Raw genomic sequence first — 11,429 nt, 5'->3', positions numbered from 1 at the left:
GCTCGATCCTTGTTTGGGGAAATGAGATCCCTCATGTTGCACAGCCCTCCCCACAACCTCCCCCAAAAAGATGCTTGACATCATAAGGAAATGCAAATAAAAACTACAAGGAAACATCACCTTGCATCTATGAGAACGGCTATTATTTAAAAATACACACTCACACAAAAAGTAGAAAATAACAAGTGTTGGCCAGGACGTGGAGAAATTGGAACTCTTGGGCTAGTGGGGACATAAAATGGTGCAACCACTGTAGAAAACAGTATGGAAGTTCCTGAGAAAACTAAAAATATATAGAATAACCTTATGATCCAGTCATTCCACTTCAGGGTATGAGCAGGTGCTCAGTCATGTCTGATTCTTTGTGACCCCATGGACTGTAGCCCATCAGGCTCCTCTGTCCATGGGATTCTCCAGGCAAGAATACTGGAGTGGGTTGCTATGTCCTACTCCAGGGGATCTTCCCTACTCAGGGATTAAACCTGACTCTCTTGAGTCTCCTACATTGGCAGGCAGATTCTTTACCACCATGCCACCTAGTATACAGCCTAATTAGAGAGAGAGAGAAAACTGACCCCAAAGACTATATGTTTGTTAAAGCAAACATTTCAGCTGGTTTTCCTTCTTTGAAGAGTTAATAGAAATGTGTCAAAGGAATATTACTAAGGAGCTAAAGGGGCTCCTTTCCTCTCCTCCTCACAATTAAGTCAGGTCAAGAGATTTGTATTCAAAAGGATAAGACAATATCATCTCAGAGACAACTTTCTAAGAACCTAAAAGAGAAAATCTTTATTAGCACTTTAACCAACAACCCCACCGGCATGTTACCTCTGGTCAGTTTCCTTTGAGTTGTGATGCTTGATTGTTTCCACCTTTGTATCTAATGACTGCTGTGCCTTAGAGTACCAGCGTCGTGTGGATCTGTGAAAACAGCTTACTCTACGAAATGCACTTCACCTCGTAGGAACAGACATGCGCCAAAACTTGGGTCATCATTTAAGTGAACAAATTCACTCCCAACATTTAAAGCTCAATTCCATTTTCCCACTCATTAAAAACAGTTAACATTAACTTTCCTCCTACCATTTATTCCTATGGCATAGGTGATTTAAAAGAATAGAAAAGTACATATTCCAAAAGAATTGAAAGCAGAATAGAAGAAATATTTGTACAACCACGTTGTAGATGCGTGCATGATAAGTCGCTCAGTTGTGTCCGACTCTTTGTTAACCCATGGACTGTAGCCTGCCAGGCTCCTGTCTCCATGGGGATTCTCCAAGCAAGAATACTGGAGTGGGTTGCCATGCCCTCCTCCAGGGGATCTTCCTGACCCGGGGACCATACCTGCTTGTCTCCTGTGTTGGCAGGCAGGTTCTTCACCCCTAGCACCACCTGGGAAGCCCAATCATGTTGTATGTGGCAGCATTGTTCACAACAGCCAAGAAGTCTAAGCAACCTAAGAGTCCATCACCAGATAAATGGATAGAAAAAATGTGATTTATCCATACTGTGGGATGTTAATCAGCCTTAAAAAGGAGGGAATTATGACAACATTGATGAACCTCAGGAACATTAAGTGAAATAAACTGGTCATGAAAGAATAGTTTATGATTCCACTTACATGAGGTACTTAAGAATAGTCAGAATCATAGAGACAGAAAGTAGAATAGTGGTTGCCAGGGGCTGGAAGGAAGGGAAATAGAGAGTAATTGTTTAATGGGAACAGAACTCCAGTCTTGCAAGATGAAAAAGTTTTGGAGATTGGTTGCACAACAATGTAAATATACTTAACACTACTGAACACACTTAGAAATGATTAAGACAGTACATTTAATATTTAAAAAAATTATTTTATTTCCCTGCATCGGATCTTAGTTGCAGTATGTGGCATCTAATACCCTGACCAAACATTGAACCTGGGCCTCCTGCATTGGGAACAGTCTTAGCCACTGGACCACCAGGGAAGTCCCCATCGCATCCTTTTAAAGGTTCGTATTAGTGACTTATACTGTTGATGCTGACCTCAATCAGCTGGCTGCGGCAGTTTTTGTCAGGTTTCTCCACTGTAAAGTTACTCCCCTTTCTCTCTTTTCCATATTGCAGTCTTTGGACAAAAGTCACTATGCCCCACCCAGACTTAAGAAATGGGCACTTTTGCTCCACGGTATTGAGAGAGGAGTTGTCTAGAGACACGATTTGGGGTTCTGCATGGGAGATGTGTTTCTTCTACTCAGTTTATTTAACCATTTATTTATAACAGTATAGACTCATAGATACTTGTTTTATATTTTGGATTCTACTATAACATTGTTTTGTTGCTGGAATTGTTCCTCTTTGGCTGTTGGGAGCTCTACTGTGTCCCTTCGATGTCCTTATCAGTGGGTCTTTCGGTTTATTTTCAGCACTTCTTTACTTTCTGGTATTACCAGTTCCTCCAAGTTCATCTTGTGTATTTCTTGCCCCAGTCCTAGAACCAGCCATTTTTCCAAGGTGCTCTGATTCCTTTTATTGGAAGACATTAAAAACCAAGATCTGGGTGCTGCTGCTGCTGCTGCTAAGTCGCTTCAGTAGTGTCCGACTCTGTGTGACCCCATAGACAGCAGCCCACCAGGCTCCCCCATCCCTGGGATTCTCCAGGCAAGAACACTGGAGTGGGTTGCCATTTCCTTCTCCAATCTGGGTGCTAGGTTGTGTCAATTGCTACTGGAGTGCAAACTTATACTTAAAACTTTTTATTGTGTTAAAACATACATAAAATTTACCATTTTAACTATCTCTGAATGGACAGTGCAATGGCATTAAGTACATTCACAATGTTCTGTAAGAATCACCATCCATTCCCAGAACTTTTTCATCAGCCCAAACTGAACCTCTGTATTCATAAAACAGCTCCCCTTCCTCCAGCCGTCAGCCCCTGGTAACGACCATTCTACTTTCTGTCTCTATGAACTTGACTATTCTCAGTCAGTCAGTTCAGTCGCTCAGTCGTGTCCGACTCTTTGTGACCCCATGAACCACAGCGCACCAGGCCTCCCTGTCCATCACCAACTCCTGGAGTTTACCCAAACTCACGTCCATTGAGTCGGTGATGTCATTCAACCATCTCATCCTCTGCCGACCCCTTCTCCTCCTGCCCTCAATCTTTCCCAGCATCGGGGTCTTTTCAAACTAGTCAGCTCTTCGCATCAGGTGGCCAAAGTATTGGAGTTTCAGCTTCAACATCAGTCCTTCCAATGAACACCCAGGACTGATCTCCTTTAGGATGGAGTGGTTGGATCTCCTTGCAGTCTAAGGGACGGTCACTCATATAAATGGAATCATAAAATATTTGTTCTTTTGTGTCTGGCTTATTTTACTTACCATGTCTTCCAGGTTCATCCAAAGTTGCAATTATCAGAATTTCCTTCCTATTTAACAGTATTCCATTGCATGTATATAACACACACTTTTAAATATGAAATTTTAAACTATAGATACTGCTCATTTTTTTCTAGCAGCTTGTCCTTCACCCCAAATTTAATTTTCCTTCCTCAAAATATAGAACTGATATATCACTATCTTAATGTATTCAGTTCCTGAGTTTGGATGGGAGTTCAAATAGCAAGAGTACAAAACCCACATTATCTGAATCTACCCCATTCTTGAGTTTTGGATAACACCAGAAGTTCAGAACCTAAGGAATGCTTGCTGTTGTTTAGTTGCTATGTCTGACTTTTTTTGCAAACCCACGGACTATAGCCTGCCAGGTCCTCTATCCATGGGGTTTCCCAAGCAAGAATACCGGAGTGTGTTGCCATTTCCTTCTCCAAATATGCTCATTTAAAAAAAAAAAAAAAAATTGTACCACTAAAAAAAAAAAAGTCTTCAAGGAATTGTTACAATATTGTTTCTGCTTTGTTTTGGCCATGAAGCAGGTGAGATCTTAGCTCCCTGACTAGGGAGGGAAACTGCATCCCTGCACTGAAAGGTGAACTCTTAACCACTGGACGGCCAGGGGCCTGCCCTGATGATTTTTTTTTTTTAACTCAATATACTACTATAAAGAAAGCTATAGACGTTCAGGGCCTATGCTTCGCCTACACAATAAAGATTCAAAAAATATTAAGTAACAGTAATACATCCTTATTTGTTGGTGATTGGCTTACCTTTTAAGAATAAGACTGGAATCAAAATGAGATCAGCTGTTGGCAGATATGACCCACTTGTAAGAATTAATGAGTGGTTGAAGAAATCACGAGACATTCATCAAGAAAAGCTCAACTGTATCAAGACATTTCAAGTTGTACCGCAAGTCGTAATCTACCCGAATATATTATTAACCTAACAAACAAAAAACCTATACTCTGAACCACACATCTATCGGTTCTATACAGATTTACTGATTGCAAGGCCCTCCCTTCCCCTTCCCACGCCCAGGTTTTGAATCTAGTCTTCTTAACGGTAAAGGCTGGGGTCCTAAAAGAACCGTTTGGGAACTTGCAAAAAAAAAAAAAAGCAAAATTTCAGAGATTCTTCAATTCATAGATCGCTACGGGAGCCAGGGAAAGGCATTTAAACCAGCTCCTAAGAGATTCTTAAAGTCTCCAAACTCACTTTCTTTTTAAAAATTAAAATTTATTTAATTGGAGGATAACTGCTTTGCAATATTGTTAGAAAAACTCTGGCAAAAAAATATGTACAACGTTTCCTTGTGAACCGGCACACGCATTTTCTGAGGGGGGAAAAAACCGTAACATGAATCGAATTCTCAAAGTGGGTCTTAAGAACTAAAACTCTCTGCGCTGAAACATCTCCTCGTAAGGAAATTCAGCGGCTTCCAGTCAACTAGCTGCACTTTCGTTAGTTGTTCAATTCAGCATTTTTTAATCTTCATGAAAAATTTTAGAAAAGCGGAAATTTCACTCTCTTCGGAGACGATACGCCTTTGATGCTCAATGACTGTGATTAAATTTCCTACAATAAAAGGAAAGACGGAAATAGGGCCGGTGACGAATCTGCTGCTTCAGATGTTAAGGTCCGGTCGGTCTAAGAAGAAGAATCTTCCGTCGCGACGAGCTCGGCACAGGCCTCGGTGGGAAAGGAAGACCGAGCTTTGCTGAGGTGAGAGGGAACGGCCAGGTGGAGTAGGGCCCACCTTGCCGAGAAGGACGAGGGGAATCTGCCTGGATCGTGTGTCGGCTCGAGCGTGGGCCGCCATGTTGAAACCGGGCAAGGCGGTGGCGGGGAACCTCTTGGGGTTGTGTTGCGAGCAGCGGGGGCGATAGCTGGGTTAGTCTTTCCTCCTGTGCGCACCCAAATGAGGGGCTGGTGGAGGTAGCCTCTCCAGGGCCGGCGGCTGCAGGAGTGACTGGAAACATAAGCCTTTTCACCAAAACTTCCGCCTTAGCGTCCAGGTCCCCACCACGCATGCTCTGACGGCTCAGTGACCCAGCCTTCAAGGTTTCCCACCTGGTGGGAACCGCGGGTAGTTTCGTTCTGCAGATTCAACCTGGGGAGGCGTTCGTTGTGTATTTGCTTCTTTAAGAATAGATTTTACTTGCATAATAATTTGTAATTATAAAGCGTTTTCAAAGACACTACCTTATCTCATCTTCATATAAAACGCGGTGAAGAGGCATTTAGCAGCATTTAACAAATGATTTAAATTTTGCCCAAGAAGGCACTAGGTCTTAAACCTGGGTTTTCTGACTCCCAATCCAGAGCTTTTTCAGTTTGCACACTTCTGTTTTTAATGGCTAATTGCCCAACCCACCTCCACCTCGCACGATTCATCCCCATTCCCGTTTATGAAGTAATGACTGAGAACTGAAAAAGCCAGAGAGAGTCTAAAAATTTGTAGGAAATCTCAACGTAATGTTACAACGGAGGAAACACACCGAGAAAGATAAATGAGAACCCGTGAAGTCCGCTGTTCGCTTGGTATTTAGTATTGATAGGAGCATGCAGATGAGGGAGAAAACAAAATTCATCTTTTGTACCTTTGTAATTCTCTCCAGATTTTAATTTGAAGAATTCTTACAGCTTTGAACAGGAGCTCTGACTGTGTACCATAATGTCAGGTTCATTTGGTGGATCTTTGCAACCTTTTCCTGTGAAATGGGGACGGGTTTCCTTCTCACTTGATTGGGGTCGCGGTCAGCCTTCAACACCCAGACCTAGCCTGCTTTTTCCTATCCCTATTTCAAGCTTTATATTTTACGATAGCCATCTAAGGAAATAGTTAAGAGCTCAAGCTCTGGGATCAAAAAAGCCCTTGGTCCTAACTCCACAGGTGAGCTACTTCTGTGATTTGGGACAAAAGATACCTTTTTGCATTTCACTTTCCACATCTGAAATGGCAATAGAAGTACGTGTGTCCTGTTATTGTTGAGCGGTGAAGGGAGATAAGTGCTTAGCACAGTGCCTGACACCTCCTAAGTGTTCTATACAAGATAACTATAATTATTATGGTGTGTTTTTTTTTCCCCCCTCTGCAACCTTGTGATGGAGGCAGGAAGTAAGATTAGAATTTTAAGAATTTTAGGGCCATTTAGAGAATACCAGAACAGAGATCAATGAAACAAGGCAACGATGGGACTTCCCTGGTGGTCCAGTGATTTAAGACTGCTTCCTTTTCAGGGGGTGCAGCTTCAATCTGTCCTTGGGAAACCAAGATCTTGCATGCCAGGAGGCAAAAAAAAAAAAAAAAAGATAGCCAATGAAGATCACCAGATATATTCAAAACAGCCCTGATTTTTAAGTAACATATTTCAGCATTGGCTCTAAAGCTTCACAGAGGTGGTCACATTATTAGCAGGATCTGATTTATTCCAGCAGATTCACATAAGTCATTTATCATGTGTCAGACTTAACCTTACCTACACTCTTGAAAAAAAAAAAAGAGAGAGAGAGATCTTGTATCAGAATGAATGGATGACTATGTGCTTGCTGGACTCAAATTACCATTGTAGTCAATACTCAACCCCTAAAGCATAAATGGATTATCAGCTAGGGAACTGAGAAGAAACCCCATCTTCCTTTTGAACTGAAGAGCCTGAGGCTGGGTCACTGTTATTTTGACTTTGCTACCTGTTTACTGCATTCAGAGCACCATTTTCCCTTATGGCTTTTTTTTTTTTAAAGTCTTTATCCTTTAGTAATAATGCACACTGAGATATTTACAGATGAATGATGTAATATCTTGAATTAGGTTCAGAATAATCTGGGAGGGAGATGTGAGTGGGGGGCACAGATTAAATAAGATGGGTCAGGTGTGGGTCATAGTTGGAGCCAGGTAAGAAATTCATGGAGGGTTATGCCATTGTTTATGTTAGTATGTGTTTGAAATTCTTGGTAGTCAGAGGTTTTTGTTTTCTTTTTAAAAAATTATTATTGGCCACTCTGCTTACAGGGAGGATCTTAGTTCCCTGACCAGGGATTGAACCCCTGCCCTGGCAGTCCTAACCACTGGACCACATGTAAAGAGTTTCTTAAAACCCCCTTTTCCATAGAAGTTCCCAGGCTGGTTTTCCTAGGACTGTTTTAAAGTTTCTGAAAGGCAAGCCTGGATTTTGATTCTGGATTTTGATCCATATTGCCACATTAAAAGAGTTTATACATGCCCTACTATGGCTAAGCTAGATAATAAATGTATGCCTCAGACCTCAGCATGTTTTCTTCCCTGGAGCGGGGGTGAGGGGGTGGGTGAGAGCACCCTGGAGGCCCACTGCCCGGCTATGACCCTGTCTCCCCTACTTTCTAACTGGGAGGCCTCAGCCTTTGCTTCCTTCCCTGTTGGAATAAGGGATTTAAAATAGTATCCATTTAATGGGGTTGTTGGAGGACTGAAGGCAGAGCTCTTAGTAGGTGCTACATAAACTTGCTTGCTGTTCCCCTCCTTAGAACATGAATGATTGGATGCCCATTGCCAAGGAGTATGACCCGCTCAAAGCTGGCAGCATTGATGGCACTGATGAAGACCCGCACGATCGCGCTGTCTGGAGGGCGATGCTGGCACGATACACCCCCAACAAAGGCGTCACAGGGGACCCCCTCCTCACCCTGTTTGTGGCGAGACTAAACCTGCAGACCAAAGAGGAGAAGTTAAAGGAAGTGTTTTCCCGCTACGGGGACATCCGGCGGCTTCGGCTAGTGAGGGACTTGGTCACAGGCTTTTCGAAGGGCTACGCCTTCATCGAATACAAAGACGAGCGTTCTCTGCTCAAAGCTTACCGGGATGCTGACGGCCTGGTCATTGACCAGCACGAAATATTTGTGGACTATGAGCTGGAGAGGACTCTCAAAGGGTGGATTCCTCGGCGACTCGGAGGAGGTCTGGGTGGGAAGAAGGAATCTGGGCAGCTGAGATTTGGGGGGCGGGATCGGCCTTTTCGCAAACCCATTAACCTGCCAGTTGTGAAAAATGACCAGTTCCGAGAGGGGAAGAGGGAGAGGAGGGAGCGGTCTCGGTCCCGAGAAAGACACTGGGACTCCAGGATGAGGGACCACCATGACAGGGGTCGGGAGAAAAGGTGGCAAGAGAGAGAACCAGCCAGGGCATGGCCAGAAGGTGACTGGGAGAGAGAGAGGGACTTCAGAGATGACAGGGTCAAGGGGAGAGAGAAGAGGGACAGAAGCAAGTAGACCATCCCTCCCCCTCTTCCTCTCCAAACCCAAAGGAAAGTGCAGGACCAGTAAGAGTGCAGGGATACCGCATTGCTTGTGTACAGAGTCTAAGTCCAGTGGTTGAATAAAACGTACTGATGAAAACGAAAACAGAACAAAACCTTTCCAATGATAATGGGGTTGAGTTTTCTTTTGACTCTGGAACCCAGTTTCAAGCTGAACACACTGATATTGTATGAATTTTCTCTTCTTCATCTTACGAGTGTGTGTGTTAGTTGCTCAGTCATGTCCGACTGAGGTTTGTAACCCCATGGACTGTAGCCTGCCAGGCTTCTCTGTCCATGGGATTTTCCAGGCAAGAATACCGGAGTGGGTTGCCATTTCCTCCTGCAGGGGATCGTCCCAACCCAGGGATCGGACTTGGATCTTCTGCGTTGCAGGCGGATTCTTTACCATCTGAGCCACCAGGGAAGCCCCTCTTCATCTTATGGTTTTTTCAGTTTTTATTATTTTTAAAAATCTTTTGCCATACCTCATGGTACATGGAATATTGGTTACCAACCAGGGAACCTGGGTCCCCTGTATTGCCAGCATGGAATCTTAATCACTGGACTACCCTGTTTTTGTTTTTGGGCTTATGGGCAGCTTGCAGGGATCTTAATTCCCTGACCAGGGATTGAACCCGGGGGCCCTCAGCAGTGAGAGTGCAGAGTTATCTCTAGGGCATTCCCTTCATCTTACAGTTTTCAGTTCAGTTCAGTCGCTCAGTCGTGTCCGACTCTTTGTGACCCCATGAATCGCAGCACGCCAGGCCTCCCTGTCCATCACCAACTCCCAGAGTTTACCCAAACTCGTGTCCATCAAGTTGGTGATGCCATCCAGCCATCTCATCCTCTGTCATCCCCTTCTCCTCCTGCCCCCAAACCCTCCCAGCATCAGGGTCTTTTCCAATGAGTCAACTCTTCGCATCAGGTGGCCAAAGTATTGGAGTTTCAGCTTCAGCATCAGTCCTTCCAATGAGCACCCAGGACTGATCTCCTTTAGGATGGATTGGTTGGATCTTCTTGCAGTCCAGGGGATTCTCAAGAGTCTTCTCCAACACCACAGTTCAAAAGCATCAATTCTTAAGAAAGCGCTCAGCTTTCTTCACAGTCCAACTCTCACGTCCATACATGACCACTGGAAAAACCATAGCCTTGACTAAACGGACCTTTGTTGGCAAAGTAATGTCTCTGCTTTTTAATGTACTGTCTAGGTTGGTCGTAATTTTCCTTCCAAGGAGTAAGCGTCTTTTAATTTCATGGCTGCAATCACCATCTGTAGTGATTAAGGACCTGTTATTTGATAAGCTTGAGAAACAATTTTGTAATCGCCATCATCTGTACAGAAAGACCTGTGTAAGGAACCATCACTCATTTAATTTGGTAGTAGAGAGCTTTATTTTGATTTTTTTCTCCCATCTACTGGAAATGACCTTTTTGAAAGTGTAGCAAAAAGAGGTGATGCCTGGAAACCATTTGCATTGATCTGACTCTCAGGAACCTGAATCTGGTCAGGATCAAAGTTGTATCTTTTCCATCTTTATGTCCATAGTGCAAGGGTTTGGTTAAGTGAAATTAAAAATAGGATAGAAAAGTGAATTCAAGGAGATTGTCCAGAGACAGAGAACCAAAAGCCAGTCCTAGCAGTGTTCTGGGTCAGTAGCCAGCTTCTCTTGAACAAATATAACTCCATTTTCCAGCCAAGTGCTGACTACTTTTGTTTTCCCTTTCCTTTTTTGGTGGGGTGACTGGCATTTAAAATGAAAAACCAAAGTTGCAGGGCTGTGAGGCTATGGACTATGGCACTCTTCCAGCCCTTTCCAGCCCTTGGAAAAGAGAAAGTTCAAGAGAAGTGAGAGTGAAATGAAAGTGAAATCCACAAAAGGTCAGTATCTAGTTCTGATGGACTGATTTGCCTTTTCCCTTGACCATCTGGCCTCTGGTTTGTTTAAAAGCTGGATATATTGACCTTAACTTCTGAGGACTTTGAATAAGTGCCATACTATTCCTATGGTTTTCAAGAAACTGACATTTAACATTTTTGTTTTATCCATGACTATCTTTGAAAGTTAAGTTCTTAAAATTCAGGATGTCTCATGCAGAATAAATGCCTGATTTAGTATCAAGATTCACACATTCATTACTAGGTTTTGGCATCAGGAGTATGAATCTCATTGTTACATTGGGGACCTACAATATCTTAAAATTACTGTTAACTGTTAGAACCATTTTAGAAAAATATACTGTTTCTCGATTTCCAGTGCAATAATTTACAATCTCCCAAATCTCAACCATCTTGCAGGAACACCTTTCTGATTTCACCCACATTTCATTTAAAACATCTGTTATGGGCTAGAGTTAGAGTTAGCAGGCATATTAGGTAAACGAGAGCTCCCCATCCAGGAACATGAATTGTGAGATGGCTTCAGAAGTAACACATCCAGTGGCAGTGTTTTGTTTAGTTCTAATTTTTATCTGTTGACTGTGCCACGCAGCATGTGGGATCTTAGTTCCCCAACTAGGGATCGAACTTTGACCCCCTGCATTGAAAGCACGGAGCCTTAAGCACTGGACCACCAGGGAAGTCTCCAGTGGCAGTGTTTAGTCTAAGCTGGCATTTATCAACCCTGAGTACCAGAACATGAATGGGTGGAAAAAAATATACACACCCAGACCCTGCCTCTGGACATTTGGGTTTAGTCTTGTATCAGTCCTGGTAACTTAAAAAAAAAAAAAGTAGGACTACCTCCCTTTCCCCACTCTGCCCCACCCTGGCAGGGACTG

General features: G+C 43.3%; 1 protein-coding gene across 2 annotated transcripts; it reads left to right on the top strand.

Annotated features, from left to right (window-relative positions):
- Positions 1-4,467: 4,467 nt before the first annotated feature.
- SNRNP35 (small nuclear ribonucleoprotein U11/U12 subunit 35) lies at positions 4,468-8,748 on the top strand. 2 transcript variants are annotated; one of them, XM_055551026.1, is made up of 2 exons: positions 4,468-5,100; positions 7,882-8,748. In XM_055551026.1, exon 2 carries the CDS (start codon positions 7,885-7,887, stop codon positions 8,620-8,622), a length of 738 nt encoding a protein of 245 aa, XP_055407001.1. In that variant the 5' UTR covers positions 4,468-5,100; positions 7,882-7,884; the 3' UTR covers positions 8,623-8,748. The 2 variants fall into 2 exon arrangements, with proteins under 2 accessions (XP_055407001.1, XP_055407002.1); XM_055551027.1 differs by lacking the exon at positions 4,468-5,100 and adding an exon at positions 6,131-6,271.
- Positions 8,749-11,429: the final 2,681 nt, after the last annotated feature.

This window comes from Bubalus kerabau, chromosome 16, assembly GCF_029407905.1.
Source record: "Bubalus kerabau isolate K-KA32 ecotype Philippines breed swamp buffalo chromosome 16, PCC_UOA_SB_1v2, whole genome shotgun sequence".
Lineage (NCBI taxonomy): Eukaryota > Metazoa > Chordata > Mammalia > Artiodactyla > Bovidae > Bubalus > Bubalus kerabau.
This window is presented reverse-complemented; position numbering and strand designations above follow the sequence as displayed.